We start from the raw sequence: 21882 nt of genomic DNA, 5'->3' as shown, positions 1-21882 counted from the left end.
ATAAAAAGTTCAATAGCCACCTTCTTTGAAAATTTAGAAACTTTATTGCAATTATTGCAATAATTGCAAGAAAACTCGAACTCCTGCATCTCCTTTCGTATTTTTAAAATGCATTTTGAAGATGTCGCAATTTGAATCCCTCCTACTTGCCTCCGTTGATATGATGGTGCCGGATTGCTTTTACTTCCTTGGGTTGGATGTTCTATTAGCATATCACGCTCAAGATCAAAACAGCTGTGCCCCACCAAAACCACTTCCGAGCTTGCCATTTTTAAAGCAAAAATTATAAATGACTAGTAAATTAAAGAGAAAGAAAGTATTGGTGAGAAATTGGAAGGAAATTGGTGTGGAGAAAAAATGAAAAGGTTACGAGGAAATAAAATTGTAGAAATGAATTAATAGTATAGAAAATATTGAGTATATGAGAATTTAGAAAATAAGGTTGCAAGAGAGAATTAGATATTAAGAGAAATTTAGTGTGAGGAACTTAGAGACTGAAGTGAGCTATTTATAGTAAATATATATATATATATATATAATTTAAAAAATAAATAAATAAGCAGGCAAACAAACAATCACAAAAATGGCCATTTTTGCATATGGGCTTGTTGTCGCTTGGCAATGGGCCAAATTTTGGACCGTTGCCAAATGCAGCTTTTAAATGTGGCAGCCTTTGGTTCTTTAAACGGTTGAACCGCCGGTTCAACAATTTTGGAATTCTGAACCTAAACTAAACCTTGTATGAAGATTTAGGTTCCGGTTTCAAGACAATTACGGTTTTGCTAGTTCTGAGTCAATTTTTTCCCGGTCCGGTTTTGGTTTGGTTCCATTATTTTGGTTTAGAATGATCATGTTCTACTCAGAGAGGCCCCATTAAGGGTCTACCCTAATAACGATATAAGTAAGTTAATACTTTTTAGATTTGAAACAATAGCTCTAGTACTATGAATGAGGGGAGTGATCGCTAAGTTGCAATTCATGTGTTCTACAAAAAAATATGCCCTAGTACTCGAATAATATATTTAAATCTTTGGGGGTCTTTTAGGACGTAGAAGAGATTATCTCAAAGAAAAAGTACACCACATTATCACTAATCCAGAAAATCAGGCTTTTTAATTATTGTAAAAATATTACCTAAATATGCATGTTCCGGATTATTTACCGAAATGTATTTTTGGGGGAAAAAGAGAAAAATTTTTCCCATTTTCTTTCTTTCTCCCATTTTCCTTTTAAAAACATAAATAAATGAAAAGTGGAAAAATCTCCCGTTTTCCACTTTTTGTTTTAAAAAATATTATATATATATATATATAATATCCGTATTAGTCGATTGGTCATAATAAGTGGCCTTCCTTTCTAACGGCTATAAAAAAAATTTTATCATTGCATTTTTTTATCATTATTTTTTCTTATATAATCCCCACTTCCTACTTCATACTATCTCTCCTCCATTCTCATTTTCTCCCCTTCTAATCTTATTTTAACTTCTAATTGTCCGATGTTATATACTTACGCGTATACAGGATTTTTGTTGATAATTTTCGATGGTGTTCTTAAGATTATAGAGTGATCACATTTCATCCATTTTGCCTTAAAATGTAATTTTTTATACTTAAATAACCTTTAGGTTAATTATTTATTAATATCATTAGTTTCTATTAATAATTAGTATTATATCATAATTATTAATTGTATTAATAATTATTTTATTAGCGCCCCTAAGCATGTTTAATTAGATAGCCCACTACGCTTTTTAGGATATTTTTTTATGATTATATTATAAGATTAGTTTTTATGAATAATTGTATTATATCATAATTAATTATTGTATTAATAATTGTTATATTAGCGCCAAAGCATGTTTTTTAGATTACCAAGTATATTATTATGTGAATTTTTTATTAATAATTATATATAGTCATTAGCTTATATTAGTAATTGTATTATGTCGTAATTATTAATTGTATTAATAATTGTCTTATTAGCGGCCCAAACATATTTAATTAGATAACCCACTATGTTTTTAGACTAATTTTTTACTACTAATTGTATTGTCATTAGTTTTTATAAATAATTTTATTATGTCATAATTAATTATTGTATTAATAATTGTTATTTTAGTGTCCAAGCATGTTTATTTAGATTTGTTTATTAACCTAATATATTATTAGGTTAATTTTTTATTAATAATTGTATTAAGTCATTAGTTTATATTAATAATTGTATTATGTCATAATTATCAATTGTATTAATAATTGTCTTGTTAGCACCCCAAACATGTTTAATTAGATAACCCACTATATTTTTAGGCTAAGTTTTTATTAATAATTATATTATGACATTAGTTTTTATGAATAATTGATTTATGTCATAATTAATTATTGTATTAATAATTATTACACTATGGTTGAAGCATGTTTATTTAGATAACCTAGTATATTATTAGGTTAATTTTTTTATTAATAATTGTATTCGATCATTAGTTTTATTTTAATAATTGTATTATGTCATAATTATTAATCAGACAATAATTGTCTTATTAGTGCTACAAGCATGTTTAATTAGATAACCCACTATATTTTTAGGCTAATTTTTTATTAATAATTACAATATGTCATTAGTTTTTATGAATAATTTTATTATGTCATAATTAATTATTATATTAATAATTGTTATATTAGCATCGAAGCTATGCTTATTTAGATAACCTAGTATATTATTAAGTTAATTTTTTATTAATAATTGTATTAAGTCATTATTTTAGATTAATTGTAGGTCAAAATATCAAATTGATCCCTGTATTTTGCTTTTTCAGCTCTTTTAATTCCTCTAATATAAAATCTGCCCTTTGGTCTCCTAGTATTTGACATTTCCACCCTTTTGGTCCATCTATTTAACGGACATTGGTTTGTGTTTTCTAGCACGATATGGCAACATTAACATTAAAATTATTTACTAAAAAAAGCCCAAAAATGTAAAAATATTAATGATATAATGAGGATTCGGATCCCTTTGCTATCATCACATATCAAATCTAAGTCTTGTGTCCTGTTTTTATTTTCAACAATGTTGTAAGAATAAAGGACAATGAAAATTATGTTAATGTAAAGGTTATTCTATTAAGCTTCAAGCATGTTTGCATTGAGTTAACAACAGTTAATGAATAACAACAATTAAACTTATATTAAAATTTAAGAAAGTAAAGTCAAAATAATAACAACAATTAAAGTTGTATTAAGAGTGAATATCTTCCAATATCATAGTTAATGAACAAAACATTAGAAGTCATCAAGTATTATATAGTTCTATCTCAAACAAGCATACACATTTTGAAAAAAAGAAAAAAGAAAAACATCATACAGTCTGCCTAGTTCCTACTTTCAAGGCTGAGGGTCTTTTATAAGCATATCACTTGTCATGCTTTGTTGTGTTGATAAGTCAACTTCTTCTATTGTGGAGCTCATCAAATTTTCTCCAATTTGGTTGTTAGTTGTTGTATAAGTCACCCACGAAATAGTCTCAGATCTCTCCTCTTTTGGTCCCCTTTATCGAAAACTGCTCCCGATTAGTCCTTTTTACTTTTAAAAATATTCCCACTTAGTCGAATATCTCATCTGGTCCTCTATTTTTAAAAATGCACCCACTTAGTCCGTCTAATTGGGTCATTTTTAAAAGTAGAGGACTAGGGGATAGAGTATTTTTAACTCAAATAGGTACACTTTTCAAAAGTAGAGGGACTAGCTTGGAGCATTTTTGAGTAGAGGGACCAAAAGGGAAGAGAGAGGAAAGTAGAGGAATTAATTAGGGTATTATACCTTAATTTTTATTAATAATTTTATTATGTCATTAGTTTTTATAAATAATCGTATTAAGTCATAATTATTTATATTAATAATTATTATATTAGCGCCGAAGCATGTTTATTTAGATAACCTAGTAAATTATTAGGTTAATTTTTTATTAATAATTGTATTAAGTCATTAGTTTATATTAACAATTATATTATGTCATACATTAATAATTATATTATTAGGTTAGATAAATAATTTATTATATAAATAACACACGAATGTTTATGGTTTAGTGTGCAATCATATTTAATTTTTTGATGATATATGTTTAGATTTATGATTTATTTCATGCCTTAAATTTTTCGTAGTCAACCTATTTTTATTTTTCCTGCTTTGTGTTATTTATTATAAAATCGATTACTTGTAACTTCTACAACCTGATCAGGTTCTAAGGCACAGACATGTGTCTATTATAAAGCCTCCTTTTGAAATCATAGGTCTTTTAAGAGAAGGTGGATTCTATGATGCGGCTCACATTCTTAATTTCCGAATTGATGTCGTTCTTGTAAGCGCATTAGTGGAGAGATGGCGGACTAAAAGCACACTAACCATCTTACATACGGTGAAACAACAGTCACGTTAAAAGATGTGGCTCTATTACTGGGCTCACTCATTAACGGTCATAAAGTCATCAGTGCACTCGATTTAGAAAGTGTTGTCTCGTGCAGTAGCTGCTCGAGTGGTCCCACCAATGAATCAAAGGAAAGGTTAGTGTATAACATTAACGTGACTTAAGGAAACATCTCGCTTGTTGTCATACATCTGTAAGTCAACGAGAGAGATGTTATGCATGTACCTATATCCTAAGGCTTATCGATCGGCCCCTCATGCCGAGACATGTCCTGAACAGTGGTTCATCTACTTGCTCCGCTTTGTGCATTAGACCTTTGTGGAATGCGCTTACAGAGATTGATTTGCTTTTTAAAGTTGTTAAGTGGCACTAAACCGATCAGTAACAAGACAATTTGCCTTCACCGAAGGTGTTCCGCTTGCTCCGCTTGCATCGACCAACCTACGATCATGATTTTCGTGGCGTAATCGATATCAGTCCAACATTGATACACATGAGATGGATTGGATACTCTAAGAGATAAAAGCTCATGTTGCCTCACCCTTCATGTTCCCTCGCGAAAACACAATGTCGACGGAATATTATGAATGGTATACCACTAACACCATACCTATTTTATTGATTGATTAGGACCTTTTGGATCCTCGTACGAGAGGGAACACTCTTCCAATGTCACTCATAGTGTTTCCAATTGCAGTTGTAAACGTGTCTCCACTGAGTCCTCCTGTATGAAGATGTTATCGGCAGAGTTCTCAGGAAGAACGCGACGAGGCACATATTCCTCGTCAACCATAGCACAATGGGTACCAGTTATTTCACTCATAATAAATTAAAATATTATTATTTAATAGATCTTTAATAATGGAATTCCAACCCTGAGGCCGGGGTTAAAATTTTAAGTTTTTTTAATAAGGGAATTCTAAATTTTCTAACACAGATGCCGAGATTAGAATTTAAATTTTTGTTTAATAAGGGAATTCTAACCCAGATGCCGAGGTTAGAATTTTAGGTTTTTTTTAATAATTATTTTTATTTAGATATTTCATATTTGTAACATATATATATATATAGGGTAAACATTATCTGGGACGTTCGTAGAACGTCCGCAGTGAGCACTGAGAACTTTAATTTGAGCCACTGTGAGGCTGTAAATTTTGGTTTAGGGATGGGTTGATTAGTTTAATTTGGGTTTAGTTTTGGTTTAGATTAAAATATTGTGCATCCCACTTTTTACTGTGCTTATAAATAGTACACAGACAACGGTTGAGATTAGTTTCAACGCACTCGCTCTGAGATTGATTATGTGGTTTTAGATTAAAATACCATGACATCCCACTCTTTCATACGGGCTTATAAATAGTGCGTAAATACTATGTAATTTAATAGTCTTTGAACTCGTTCGATTAAAATCGAACGCAGTTGATACTGAACGCTAGTAGATTTCAAATCACTGACGTTCCTGCATAACGCAACCCCATATATATATAATATTTAAATTAAATATTTACTATTTTAGGGTCGTATGCGAGAGGCGGAAGGATATTCCCCACCCGAATCGATCAAGAAGGAATTTTTCTCCCAACATCGGCTTCAAGCCCCGACCCCGAAAAAATTTCCCAACCCCAACTCTGAAATGGGCAGGATATTGGGTTTCCCACCAGGGCCGTAGTCTATTGACATTCCTACTAAGTGCTCAGTAATAATTTTTAACTAGTTAAAATTGACCGCCTTATTTTCTAATATTTTTGGGATATGTAGTTTTTAAAATAAAACGTAAAAAAATATATACAACTTAACTATTAGAAAATAATAGTTAACTCTTAATGACAACCATGCAACATCTATTAAGAAATTATATATAAAACAAAAATTATCCCTCATTTTCATCATTAAAATAAATAAAAATGAAAAACTGGAGATTCTTATTTTTTAATTATAGAAAACAGGGAGAGCTTTTCTCTCTCTATATTTAAAAATATTGATTGAAAAACGGAAAAATTTGCGTTTTCCACCAAAAATACGATTCTGATAGAATAATCCACAACATGTGATTTTGGTTTTTACAGATTTATAAAAACCTATTAAGAGTTGAAATACTAAAAGATTGAGAACATGTTAAACGTTGTCACATTTGAGAATATATTTGCTTTTTATACTCTTGTATATTTAATTTAACACTTGCATTAACTTCTACAAAACGGATCTTCTAGATGTTTTGCAATAATCCTTTCCAAATTCCAAACTTTTTAGAGTAAAAGTCAATAGAATGGTGCATGTTCCAATCCACACAAACATCATCCATTCATCGATAGATAGCTAAGACCATGGAGAACCTTATAAACTCAAACCAATCTCAATTTCAATATATATGTCTTTCATCCAACACAAACAAGACACCATAGATGTACGTGATGATTACAAACAACCAGCTCTTTGAAGTTGAACAGAAACCTTTTCCAGACTCCTACGAACATAATCAGTCAAAGACTATGTAAGACCAACATCACCACACCTTTCTTTCATCAAATAATCCAAATGAAGAATAACACTTTCTGACACGGAAGTTCATAATAATCACATGCGCGAACTCATCTTAGTACACATGTGGGCAAGATAACTACTGTAGCACACAGCCACAGAGAATGCAACAATTTACAACCAAAACAGTCAGCACATCCCCATTCCTAGTACTAGTAGCCTATTGCCTCAAATATAAAAACTATTAACTTTGGCTTCACCCCCATGATGATATTTTAACCCTCATTTTAGTTATATTTTGTTTACTGTTGTACTAATTTAATGGCTGATGACTTGAATGAAGACTGAAATATCTTAGCAGTTCTGTCATCTGCAGCTCAATGTTTCATATGACAACCTCATGCAAATCACTATCTGGCTTTAGTAAAAGTTTTGTTCAGAATGAAGTGCTTCAAACAGTGACCGAACACACGAAATTCATTCAGAAGAATACGGGTTTTCCAAATCAAATGAGAAAGGAAGGACTCCATATCCATCAGAGAGAAACCAAGGCAAAGAAATACACAAAGGATTTGTTTAGCCAGGGCCTGTTTCTATAAAATAGAAAATATATATTAATTAATAAAAATTGCAAGTTTAATATATAATTACATATATATTTTATTTTCCCATAATAAAATAAATAAAAACACAAAATGACCAGATTAGCTGGGATCATTCACCTGAACTAATATTTAAAGGATTTGTCAAATAAAGAAATGAAATTATACAATGGGCGTCAACCTGTGTTACCAACCAGCGATCAAAGGAATTCGTTTATACCGAGGTCACCAATGGAATGCCAACACTGGGTTAATCATCGAGTGTCGACGGATCACCGACGGAAGAAGCTGACGTTTGAGACCGACTGTAATCTCCCAGACAGACTGAGGGCCGGCTGACCCGATCACGGCATTTGAAATATTTAAAGCCATTTAAGATATGATATTCATCAAATAAGACTCCAACCAATATAATTATTAAAATTACAATATACCATATTAGCGATTATATAATTTTAAATTATTCAATAATCTTAAAAAATAACAATATAATAAAAACCAGAACAAAGTAAATAGAAAACCACCAAAAAAGATAGATACCATTTTAGCAAACTAAATCATACAGAACATAGAGCACTCAAAACTAAAAACAAAACACGATAGAAATGGCGAGTGATATAACCATACTTTTGTAAACATACGATTCAACTCTTGAGGGTAAGGACCAAACAAAGATAGAAACGATTTTAACAAACTAAACTCAATATAGCTCAGAATATTTAAAGAACAAACAAAAGCACAAATGAAATGATCTAGTAGATATAACTGAACTTTGTAAACATGTGAAAAATCTAACTATTGGGAACATAACACGAAATTCTGAAACGCTTTCTCCCTATGCACTGAACCAAAAGAAGAGAAGAACCATGCAGAATATAAACTAGAATTCAAAAGTTCTAGTTTACCCAAGATGAAACAATACGAGGATTTGTGCATGGTTTAAACACTTTAGATAGAATATTAGATGATTGCTGTAATTACGATATAACAATACTGAAAAACATAAATTAGAAATTTTGGATGAGAATAGGCTAGAAGTTTAAGCTAGGAAAAGTCGGTCAAAGAATGTATTGAAACAAAATAAAGACAATATTCAAGGAAAAGAATATTAGAATGGATGGAAAGTCTGCTATCAGACTACTTCAGGAGTCTGCTAGAATGAAATTAGAAGATGAGCCTGAATCAATAGAATTATGTTATGTTTAATGGCTATCAGACAAATTATCCAAAACAGATATAATAAAAGTGGAGATTTTCCTTGTAGAACACCAGCAAAGCATATTAGAAGAGGTAGAAATGCTGCCCGTCTAGAAAAGCAAACACAACAAATTAGGAATAAGAATGTCCAATTAGTGGCACGTGGAACATTTATATAACCATGGTGTTTTATTTTCTTAAGATTACGATATAGGTGGGCATTGTCACGAAGTATAAAGTGTATTGTAGTGCGAGTGATGATACCTAAGTAGTCTAATGTTTAATAACAAAATAATCCTACACTATTGTACAATCAGGGATATGCAGTTGTACACTTCAAGGTTATTATTATGAGAATAATACGAGATGCACAAAAATGGATTAGGAACAAAGATGCTAACTGAGCTTAGTAAAACACTAGACATATGGCATCAATGTCACGTTAAGCCATAATAGCGTGCCATGGAGGCAAGGAATCAATGCAACAACTAAATATTACAGGATTCAGAACTAGTAACAAAGAATGGAACTTAACCCTTTTACATAAAGAAGAAAAACTTATTTTACTAAAACAAATAAAACACCATGTATGTAATTATGGAAGAGTAGTTTAAAGATTGACCAATTTCATAGATGATGTGACTAATATCCTGATTATTCTACCAAATCAATAGGAAAACACGAAAAATCAAGAAACTTGAAAGTTTAGAACAAGAATATCGCATAGAGGAACTACATACGACTAATAAAGAAAAAGAATACGAAGATATTTTAAGACAACTATATGAAATTAATTTAGATGAATTATTAATGAATACTGAGTGCAAAGACATTACTCCAACAAGAACAACATCAACTACAAAGAACCCCACAAGCATTACAGCAACATTAACGACAACTAAACAAAGAAATAAAACAACCCAACCATTAAAATACAAACTTGAACTAATCTTAGAAAAACTGCAACATGGTACAATAGGAGAAAATATAATGAAAAACATACATCAAACCAAGGAAAATATGTACTAGAAATTTTCAATCCAGACCTTATACTAACAAGTCTAGTTATTAAGACAACCCCATATGAACAGACAAATCGATAAATTTATCAGTGAACTAAAACAACTAGGGATTATAGAAAAACACATAGCCCTCATACAACTAGAGCATTTATTGTCAATAAACATACTGAAATTAGTGAGGAAAGAGAATAGTTTTTAACTATAAAATTATCGATAACACAGAAGAATGCAGGTACTCTTTCAAATAAAAAAGTTTTAATAAATAAGATCAAAAATACATACATACATGCATACATACAAACATATATATATATAAATAGTAAATTGACTTAAAAGATGAATTTCTGCAAGTCGAATCGGCAGAACAAAGCAGAAAATAGATGGCATTTATCGCCAATAATGGACATTATGAATGGAAGACAATACCTCTTGGACTGAAAAAAAACCCTACAAATATTCCAGCAAAAGATGGATAACATCTTTCGAAATGATGATTTTATAGTCACATACATTGATGATATTCTTGTGTTTAGTAAATCAATTACAGAGCATGTCACACCTTTAATGACTTAATAAATGCCAACAAAAATGGAATAGTGCTGTTAGAAAAGAAAATAAAAATAGGCTATAGAAAAATACCATTTTTTGGAGTAATAATAAGGAAGCAAATAAAGTTACAAAAGCATATTGCTACGAGTATTTTAGAAATATCTGATAAATTAGAAAGACTTAAACATACACAATCATTTCTTGGAAAACTAAATAATGCTAGAATTTTATCCCTAATCTTAGTCAACTAGCATAACCTTTATATAATATAAGACTAAACAAACTGGAGAAAGAAAATTTAATAAAAAAAATATTAAGTTAGTCCAAAAAATTAATTATATAGTCAGAAAAATTAAACCCCTAGAATTACCACCTCCAAATGCTTATTTAATTATTGAATCCGATGGAAGAATAGGAGGATGGGGAGCAATGTTAAAATTTAAATCATATAAAGAAGCTCCACTAAAAGATGATAAAATTAACAGATATGATAGTGGAACTTACACTACACATATTTCAAGTACTGATGTGGAAATATTAGTAGCTATTAAAGTATTAAAAAAATTAATTATCTGCTATTTCTTCAAAAGAATTTTCTTTACAAACCAACTTTCTAGCAATTATATCGTTTTACTAAAAAAAAAAGTCAAAAAATAAATTATTAACAAACAGATAGTTAGCATTTGTAGACTACATCGTAGGACATGGATTTCATGTGAATATGAAACATATCAAGGGAGTAAGTTAAATAGAATGATTTCAAAAAAGCTACAAATTGGTTATAAGAAATGGGATAGTAAGTAAAGATACAATAAACATGTAGACATAGTACATGTAGTAATATCATGATATAAATGTAGACATATAGCATTAGAACAAATACATCATAACAAGTAGTTTATTTTAACAAATGGAGGATGGTTGCACCAGCCTTCTATTAGAACCTACACTTAAACTCCCAATGGATACTGCCAACTTCAACCTAAGATTCTGAACACCTCACCATCTTAATATACGGCAACATGATCTTCTTGACAACCTCTAAGTCTTGAAAAAATAATCCTACTCACTTTCTACATGTCATGTGACCCTCGATAGCCACTTAAAACAAATAAGCATGCCTTTGGTGTTAACCCCTCTCCATCATATTAATACCCAACACCCATCCAACTCAAGCCATAAGCAATTGACCATTTTATTCAACAAAAAAGGGAAATCAAAACTCTTGAATATGAATTAGAATCGTGGATTAAAGAAGAAAAATAATTAAGAATCAAAATGCAACAAATATTTATTGAAAAAGGACAAAAAGAGAGAGAAAAAGGGTTCGAAATCTTTCCAAAAAAATTATCAGAAGTAAAAGAAAGAATTTTGCAAAAACTCATGAAAGAAACTTATAATGATTTTATTGCAAAGCAATTTCTTCTCAGACAAATGGCGAGAGATTATTTACTCATTCCCTAAGCTTAGATCTTTCAGGGGAAGGTTATTATAAACCCCTTTATAAACATCAAGATTGTTTCTCTGATAAAGGCTTTATGGTCATTAGAACCTCATTCGCCCTGTCGATCTAGAAGGACCAACAAATTAATAAAATCCTAACACAATAGCACAAATGCTCAGAAATGGTTACCTTTCTAGACTCATCATCACCAAGGAGAATCATCATTTGTTCATAAGAGAACAATCGCGATTGTGTCATCTCTTGGATAAAGTATTTAAAACTCTTTCGGCAAGGATCATTTGTCAATTTAATTATTGACTCAATCCCACCAAGCTACAAAACTGGTTATCTAGATGATTCTCGCCATGGGATTCAAATAGAAGTTGTTCGTGATAGCAAGCCCTATCAAGTCCGTGTAAGAGCAAAAGAATTCTCACAAATCACGCTTTCTGGAACTACCCAAGAGCATATAATGATTTGGAGGGTCTTTGCGCTCTCCTACAAACCAACTCTTGGACTACTAAATCCTCTCGTATTCAAGTAAATAAGCATAAAGGTATTCATGGCAAAAGAACTGCCACCGATCAACATCCCCTTCAAAAATACATCTCACATGCCGATAATAATTCATCACTTCGAAGCTATCAATACAAGATCAAGACGGTATATGTTCGAGGACCAGCTTATAGCTTATCTGCCACATGGTTAACAGAATATTGATGACGAAGAATCTTTGAATGGAGTTGACTCAATAGTGGAGCACAATCTACCTAAGTTAACGGTAGCTAAATCAAAATCCATTGCTAATGACATTTAGTAATCTAAAAGTCTAAAATTGTTGAAGTCTTGTCATGCTAGTCAGTAAAACAAGGGGCGTTCATTGTTTTTTGCCCATGATTTATAAGTGGTTTTATAAGTAAATATGTGTAACATAAAAAATAACACGTATATATATATATAAGATTTAAATTAAATATTTCAAGAGTGGGCCGAGCCGGGGCTAAAAGGGTATTCTTTAGCCCCGGTCCCTTCGGGTTAGGAATTGGGTTCCCCATCGTGGTTGGGCAGAGAGGGAGAGGCTATTCCTTTTGTCCGGGTCCTAACGGGATGGGGAATCGGGTTCCCTAATTGTAATAACAAGATAAAATCTTGGGGATAGTTATCCATTCAAATTTATTTCATTATGTTCTAATTTTATTGCCTTAAATTGTAATAAGGTAAAATCCCTAGGATTGCTATTAAACACAAACTACTCTCAAGATATTCAGATCTAAGCATAAAACTCATCAAGATAGCTATATTAAAAAGTCATAACTTATCAAACAAAGAATAACAAAAAGAAAATTAAAATATCATCATAATTGAATATACCAGGAGGGGTCTCATTAAGGATATACTTCTAATAACACATATAAGTAAGTTGACACCTTTATATTTCAAAACAATAGCTCTAGTAATAGGAATTAGATGTTCTTCAAGTTGCAATTGATGTGTTCTCCAAGGATACGCTCTAGTACTTGAATAATAGATTTAAATCTTTCAGATCTCTATGAGCATAGAAGAAAATCTATTAAAGAAAAATACGCCACATCATCATAATTCTCAAAATCAAGCTTTGAAATACTAGAAGGTTAAGGAGAGCATTTCAAACATTGTCGTATTTAAGACAATTCGCTTTTCATACACTTGTATATTTAATTCAATATTTGTATCCACTTTTCTCATAAAGCGGATCTTACATGTATTTTGCAATAATTCTTTCTAAATTCAAAACTTTTTGAGTAGAAATTAAGAGAAGAGTGTTTGTTCCATCACACAAACATCTCATATTCATCAATAGGTAGCTGAAGACTATAGAAAATGTTTTAAACTAAATTAATCTCACTTTCAATCTTTGTCTTTTATCTGACACAAACAAAACATCATAGACATGCCTGAAAGATCCAACAACCAACTCCTGAGTTGTAAAATATCTTTTCTATGACTCACGGGAACATAATCAATCGAAGTTTGATAAGAGTCAGCATCGCTCCATCTTTCCCTTCAAATAATGCAAATGAAGAGCAACACTTTCGATATTGAATATAATAATCACCTTTATGAACTTTCTTCTTAACACAATCCAGAACAGCTAATCTAATTCAAAATTATCTGTCTGCATTGTGTTAAGATGAAAATTCATAAAGGTGATTACTATATTCAATATCAAAAATGTAACTCTTAATTTGCATTATTTGAAAGGGAAAGATTGAGTGATGCTGACCGTTATCAAACTTTGACTGATTATGTTCCTATAAATCATACAAAAAATCTTTTACAACAACTCAGAAGTTAGTTGTTGGATCATTCACACAAATCTATGATATCATGTTTGTGTCAGATGAAAGACAGATTGAAAGTGAGATTAATTTAGTTTAAAACATCCTCTATAGTCTTCAGGCTATCTACTGCTGAATATATGATGTTTGTGTGGGATTGAACAAACACTTCTCCCTTAACTTTTACTCAAAACAGCTTTGAATTTGGAAAGGATTATTCCAAAACACATGTAAGATCCGCTTCATGGGAAAAGTGAATACAAATGTTGAATTAAACATACAAGAGTATTAAAGCAAATTGTGTCTCAAATAAGACAACGTTTGACATGCTCTCCTCAACCTTCTAGTATTTCAAAGCTTGATTTTGATGATTGCGATAATATGGCGTATTTTTCTTTGAGAGTCTTTTCTATGTCCTTAAGATCCCAAAAATTTAAATCTATTATTTGGGTACTAGAGTATATCCTTAGAGAACGCATCAATTGCAACTTGAAGAGCGCTCCCCTCATTCCTAGTACTAGAGCTATTATTTCGAATATAAAAGTATTAACTTACATGCGTTATTAAGGGTAGATCTAAAAGAACCAACCAGTTAATATGACTCCTATCTCATTAGCATAAGTGTTCAGATATGGTTACCTTTCCAGGCTCATCATCACCAAGGAAAACCAACTGACGTTCCTAAGAGAACAATCACGACTGTGTCATCCCATGAATAAAGTATTTAAAAATCTTCGCTAAGGATCATTTGTCAATTTAATTATCGACTCAATCCCACCAGGTTACAAAACTGGCTATCAAGATGATTCTGGCCATAGGATTCAAATAGAAGTTATCTGTGATAGGAATCCCTTTTAAGTCCCTATCAAGTCGAAACTGGTTATTTTAATAGTATTTAATACCACGGCAACTACCCAAATTGAAAGCCTGCCAAGTGTTAGGGGAGTGACTAATTTTTTTCCAAAACGAATAATAAACATACCTCCCATAGCCAAAAAAATAATAAAGGCACAAAAAAAAACATTCTATCTATAATCAAGTACTATTCACGACATTATATTTTTTTCTTTCCTTACCCAAAGTGAAAATCTATTATCTTCCACAGTTGTTTTGTCGACGAATAAAAAAAGCCAGCCTTTTTAGAAATAGTCTACAAGAATGCATGCGAGAAAGAAGAAAAATAACCCAAGGCAAAATTAGATTTCCATTAAAAAAAAAAAGTAATTGATTATTATAAAAAAGGGACCAGGAAAGAACCTCATTATAAAATAACCTATTTAAAAAAAAATTAGGGACACATTGATCATCCAAAAATGTGTGGGAGACCTTGAGGTCTTTTCTCTTTAAAAGAAAAAATAAATAAATTCTCTAATGTTTTTCAAAACCATCATATTAGTGTTTTTGGAAAAAAAAATCAATAATAAATATTTGTATAATAAGGTAAGGTGAGCTTATAATTCAGCCAAAACACCTGTCAATCTTTAAAAAATAAATGTTTTGAAAAAAATGGATTTCAAAATAAAGAAAAAAATCATAAGGATCTATTTGGCACCTTTTCAGGACTTTCTAGTAATTATCCCTAACTTTGATCAAAAGCCCTTGATCATAGTTGACATTACAAAAATAATAGTTTGGATAAATTTTTTGAGTGGATACTGTACTATGCTCATATTCATTTTGAATATTAAATTTCAATTTGCATCATTTTGATCGTCCAACTTTATTGTGTTCATTGGAAAGATACTAAAAAAAATTCCGGAGAGGATTCAATGACATGTACGCCAGATTATCACATCATCAATTTGCCATGTACTTGCATACCCGAACATGCCACATCATCAAAGAGAGCCACATTTGCCACATACTTGCATACATCAATAAGAGTGGCAACATTGCTCTTTTGATAACGTGTCACGTATGCAGAGACATAGCGAACTAATGTTGGCGTGGTAAATTCGATGTACATGTTATAAAATTCTCCACATAATCTCCTTGGTACCCTCTTTTTAAATACAAATTAAAATTGAATGATCAAAATGATGCAAATTGAAGTTCGATCCTCAAAATAAAAATAGTACAATACCCGCTCAAGATATTTACCCTAATAGTTTCCTCAACACTAAACTAAAAAATTAATAAAAGAAAATAAGACTAAATAGTTTCCATACTTTTGCACGTTAATAATACAAATTTCAATATGCATCAAGACAATGAACAGCTCCCAAGCTACATTCATTTAAACAATTACAGCTATATACAGAGCTGAAGTTTGTATATAAAGTGTGTACCTTGTTGCCTCAGGGATTGCATTGATTGGTTTCCACTATTCCAATATGAACTCATCAAGCCAAATCAGCACCTCATTTCTCTTCAAAGAATGGAGAAGATAAAAAACAATACTCAGTAACGTAAAAGGAAGCAAACATCACAGATTTGTCTACAAATTTCATACATGATGAAATCAATCTAGCAACACTATCAAGATAAACAAAGTATATGTTCTAAATGAAGAGATCATTGTGGTAATCATTAATGCTGTCCAAGTAGTTAAACAAATTATGATACCATTATAAAGCTCCATGTTCTTCCAGGGTCATTGTAACGGCCAAGCAAGCAACCTTCTTGAGGCTTGAGACCATCATTGAGGACAGCAGCCCGTAAACCTTTTTCTTTGACCTTGACAACTTCCTCAGTAGGCTTACCGCTAAACTTGGTTACTGCAGCTATATCACCTTTTACCTTTCTCAAACTCACCCCCTCAACAGTTGGAGCAGGTAAACTGTTTGATATAAGCTTAATCAAAAGGCAAATAAACGCAAGGATGACCCACGTAAATCAATAAAATATTTTGTTAAATTACATCATTATTCAAATTGTTTCATATTAGCTAGTACTTTCTTAATGTTTTGTGACTAATCATATCTCAGAAGACAATCTAGTTAATTGCAGTAATTCAATGGCATCATGCTTACTTTGTCAATTCTTTATCCATTGGAAGAACTATCTGGATGGATACGTCAGATAATTTGTCATCAATGGCCTGAGTGAAGACAGGGGTGGTCATTGGTATCTTTTCAGTTGAGGAATTCTTGCCAAATATATACCTGGGGATATGAGAACAATGAACAGTCTCTACAAACTAATACATAGATTCAAAAGATATAATTAACTGAAGGGAGTGATACCAACCCAGTAACTTTATTGAAACCTGATGAACCTGAGAGCTTGTCCTCTTTGGTCTCTACCACTAAGAATGAATCATATTTTCGTACCTGTCCCAACATAAAGAGACATTCATTTTTGGGTAACATCCAATATTAATCCAGAAGGAAAGTTTATATGGTTGCCCCAATACAAATCAACTAGGAATTAATTGCAATGATTTCAACCAAGAATGATCCAGAAGTTTTGATACATTCAATGAACAATGGAAGGAGATCAACAAAAATATTAGGTTCAACTGAACTCTCAATGGGAATGACAATGGCTAAATTTGGCGCAAGCATGTGCAGATAATGTGGATACCAGATTGAGGCATTGTTTAAGATGTAAAATGAACAAATGCTTGATGAAGGTGGGTTTGGTTTCAAAGGACACATAGTCAAGAGTGAGCCAGGTCAAGGATGAAAATTCAAGTGAAAAGAAGCTGATCAACAGCCCATTATTTCACCTGTTAGAATGTTGTTAAATCACTAGAGCTACAATTATTTGCCATATTACTATATACAAATTCGTAAACCTCACCTCGTAATTAGCAGTTCTTTTCAATATTTGGTACTTTGGAGTTTCCAAGTCCGGTGTTTTGTAGATACGCAGCTATGAAGAATGACATGCTAACATAAGAGTGTTTGCAAAATTTTATTTATCAAAACTGATGAAACAAACAGACTCTAATGAGTCAAATTAGCATGGGTTGGTACCTGTTTTAAAACATCCAAAAGACCTTCAAAAGAGAAGTACTCATTGTTTTTAATGGAGTCCCATATGTCCTGTAAGTCAAAATAAAGAAGCTTAGCACATTCACACCAATATTTACTAAGTAAAAAAATTTCAAAGATAACTGAGCTTAATTAAACTAGATCTAACCACATGGCTGCAGAATTTTTGAGTTTGAGGGTTGATGCCCATGATGGAACATCCTGTGAAAACCAGTTCTGGTTTCCATGGAAGAAGGACAAACCTCATTACCATGGTCCATCTTGTGGTTATCTCATATGGTCCTGTCTATAAAGTAAACAAACACATTAAAGCAGTCATCATGCAACATATAAATGATTATGCACAGAAAACGTTTAACCTGAGATACACATATATATAAAGTAACAAAATATTCAACAAGCATAATTTACTGACAATCTTCTCTAAGTCAATACTCATGGAACTCACAAACAGAAGAATTTGTAGAATATCCTAGAAAAATAGAACATTCATATCATCTAATGCCAATAATACAATCAGAAGTACAACTATTAATAGTAAAATTTATCCAAAATCCAAACTACACTAGGAAATCTACTTGTATTCCTGTTGCAATTGAGATGATGAAGTATAACACCTATATAAGCATTCAAACAAACTAGAATCAGAGGACTCGTAACAAAACCCCAATATTCAGCTTTGTTCCATCAAAAATTGGTGATTTAATTCATCAAAGAAGAACAAGACCACACTAGATTCAAATCCAACAAAAGGTACTGCAAGAGAGTGAGAGCCAATCACCTGCCTGACATTGTGGAGCTGGAAATCTGGATTAAAGAGCAGCTTCAAGAGACGAATGTTGAAGAGATAACCATCAATGGTGTCATGCTTAGTAATGGGATCCCTGAACTTGACAAGCTTGTCATACATGGTACGATCGATCCCTTGGTCATCAAAGAGGTGGGGAAGATCATCATACAAAAAGTCCACAAAGGGATTGACATCAATGGTGGCTTCTTCTTCTTGTTCTTGTTTTGGAGGGTTCTGCTGAGCGAGGCTGCTCCTGAGTGGCCAGCTTTTGAGGATCCGACGGTTGGTGACCGTCACGCTTGGCTTGCTGTGGATTTTGGGACGAGCCGGCGAGCCCGCGCAAGAGACGGTGGGTGGTGGTTGGTCGGAACAAAGTGGCGGCGCAGGAGAAGGGCGGTGCCATGCTTTGGATTAGATTTTGGGGTTGATGGTTTTTGTGCTGGTCATTGCCAACTTATCATGGTCTGTGTGCTCTTCTGGTTGAGCTCAACTTGGTTTAAATTCGGATCCAATTGAGAGTAATACCTATAGAGAGGTTGATCCAAATGGTAGAAACTTGATTTGCTTAATTAAATAATTTTTAATTTAAATGATTTCCAATTGAAACTTGTATGTACATTGAAAATAAAAAGGTATAATACCCGAATTGGTCCATCTATTTTTCTCTCTCTTCTCTTTTGGTCCCTCTATTCAGAATTGCGCTCCTTTAATCCATCTACTCTTGAAAATGACCTAATTTAGTCTTTCTACCCTTAATCTTTTTCCATCTAGTCTCTCTACTCTTAAAAGATACAGCCAATAATTGACATATTTTAGAGTAAAAAGGACTAAGTGAAACCATTTTTAAGAGTAAAGAGACTACGTGGGAGCGTTCGGTAGAGGCACCAAAAGAGAAGAGAGAGAAAAATAGAGGGACCAAATCGGGGATTATATCAAATAAAAAACACCTAGTATAATTCATTTTGGTATAATACCCTAATTGGTCCCTCTACTTTTCTTTCTCTTCTCTTTTTGGTCCTCTCTCAAAAATGCTCTTGGTAGTCACTCTCTTTTGAAAATGTGCTCGACTGGTTAGAATGCTCTCATTAGTCCTCTACTTTTAAAAATGACCCAATTAGAGGGACTAAGTGGACATATTTTTAAAAGTAGAGGGACTAGTTTGGAGCATTTCTAATTAAGTGAGCACATTTTCAAAAGTAAAGAAACTAGTCGGGAAGCATTTTTTTGAGAAGAGGGATCAAAAAAGAAGAGAGAGAAAAGTACAAGGATTATTTTGGTGATTATACCAATTTATTTTTGTATATGTTCCTGATACCTCCTCTTGAACTAGTTTAGTGCCCATTTATATTGTGTATTGATGGTTAGCAAGCTAAATTGATGATCTAATTGTATTAAAAATTATTTATTTTACATTTCAATCATACATATGTTTGAATCTGAAAAAGAAAACCTAATTTGAAATTTTATACAAATATACAATATGTTTTGGTGTATTATAATAAAAATTTAATTACGTCATATACAGAATGCTCTCAACAACACATATATCATTAACACAAAGATGAATAACAAATGTCTTTAAAAAGATATTAGACAAAAAAATCAAACCCAATAGATTAGGAGAGCTACTCGCAAGGTTTCACTTCTAAGAATTTGGGAGAAATTCGGCACTATCTTACAGTCCGATCGTGTTCTGATGGCTCAAGCCCTAACCTCATTTTTCTCTTCTTCTTCTTTTCCTTCTTGGTTTCTCTCACTCCATCTGCCTTGCACTCCACAACTTTAACAACAACAACTACTACAACTCATATGTTAACATAGCTTTCTTTTTTTCTTTGTTTCTTTTTATAGTTAATTGTGCGGAGATGGAACCGACACTTATTCATGGGTCCCCCCACCCAAAAAATGAGGTTGACCCAAAATTCTCCCCATCACCACATTTTTACGGGATCAATCGAGCATGTTTTTCACTTACAAGCTTCAAGCTTCTCCTTAGGCAAAATCTTCCTCAGCATATCTGACTCATTCTCACTAATATGTACCTTCTCCAAGTATAACTTTTTAGATTCCAAGACATCCTGAATCCAATAATACTTGACATTAAAATGCTTGGCATCAATTCTTTCTTCAAATGTTTTGTTCATTCTTTCAACGAGTGGTGATCCCACGGACTCGATTCTGTGGGATTCTCGGTGGAACCGAGACGTGGGATCACCACAACCACATGATTTGTAAAAGCATTAAATCCTTCATTTATATTTTAAAATATACTTAAGGGCAATTAAGTAAATTGCTTCCTATTTCTTTTCCCCTTCTTCTTCGTGAGCATCTTCTCATCTGTCTTTTGTTTCCTTTTTCTTTTCATCCAAACACCTCTCTCCAAAGCAGCCGAGAAACAGAAAGCTAGGGAAGAGGCTTAATTAGAAGAAATTAATGAATGTTTTTGCGTTTAAAGATGTTTGTTTTTCTTTTTTCGTTTGATTTTGAAGTTTGATGAGAAGATGTGGATATGAAATGAAATAACTATCTTATCAAAGAATTAAGATTGGTAATAAGATTTGTTTTCAGTTTTCACTTTGAGACTAATTAATGAAATGTTTAGTTTATTTTTATGTTTCTTTAAATGTTGTTTAGATTGGATGTTTTATTGTTTCTTATTTTCATGTATTTTTTTAATTCAATTATTTCTCCATATTTTCTCTAATTTTCTTGGATTTATGTTTTTGTAACTTTTCAGGTCTTTGCATCGATGAATTTTCCAGAAAGAAATTAGATGCTACTGCTGAGGAACTTTCTGAGGAGAAGGCTCTTGCATATTCATGCCTCTCTTAAGTCCTTTTGTTTTGCTTTTTGAGGAAATGTAACTGCATTTTTACAATAAATCAAACTTTCTTTCTATATGAAAGTTGTCATACTTTTCAGCTTTTTCACTTTTCTGTTTTTGCTTATGTAAAAACTCTTGATTACTTTTAATTCAGTAATTTGGTTTTTTACCAGTTTAGTTGTCAATTGTGAGCAAATATTCAATATAATCAATAGAACAGTTTCACAAAACTCTTCTTTTGAATTTCCAGTACAACTTTATCTTTCAAGAACTTCATTTTCAATCAACACTGATCTTT

General features: G+C 32.0%; 1 protein-coding gene across 1 annotated transcript; it reads right to left on the bottom strand.

Moving 5' to 3' along the window:
• Nucleotides 1-16164: 16164 nt before the first annotated feature.
• Nucleotides 16165-19168, bottom strand: LOC120256357 (the record flags this gene model as incomplete). The annotated part of the gene is made up of 8 exons (XM_039264060.1): nt 16165-16400; nt 16598-16811; nt 17005-17136; nt 17222-17304; nt 17777-17848; nt 17953-18021; nt 18119-18256; nt 18752-19168. Coding segments are annotated over 8 exons (1170 nt in total), but the record flags the coding sequence as incomplete, so codon positions are not given.
• Nucleotides 19169-21882: the final 2714 nt, after the last annotated feature.

Source organism: Dioscorea cayenensis, unplaced genomic scaffold (genome assembly GCF_009730915.1).
Source record: "Dioscorea cayenensis subsp. rotundata cultivar TDr96_F1 unplaced genomic scaffold, TDr96_F1_v2_PseudoChromosome.rev07_lg8_w22 25.fasta BLBR01001404.1, whole genome shotgun sequence".
NCBI classification, from domain to species: domain Eukaryota; kingdom Viridiplantae; phylum Streptophyta; class Magnoliopsida; order Dioscoreales; family Dioscoreaceae; genus Dioscorea; species Dioscorea cayenensis.
This window is presented reverse-complemented; position numbering and strand designations above follow the sequence as displayed.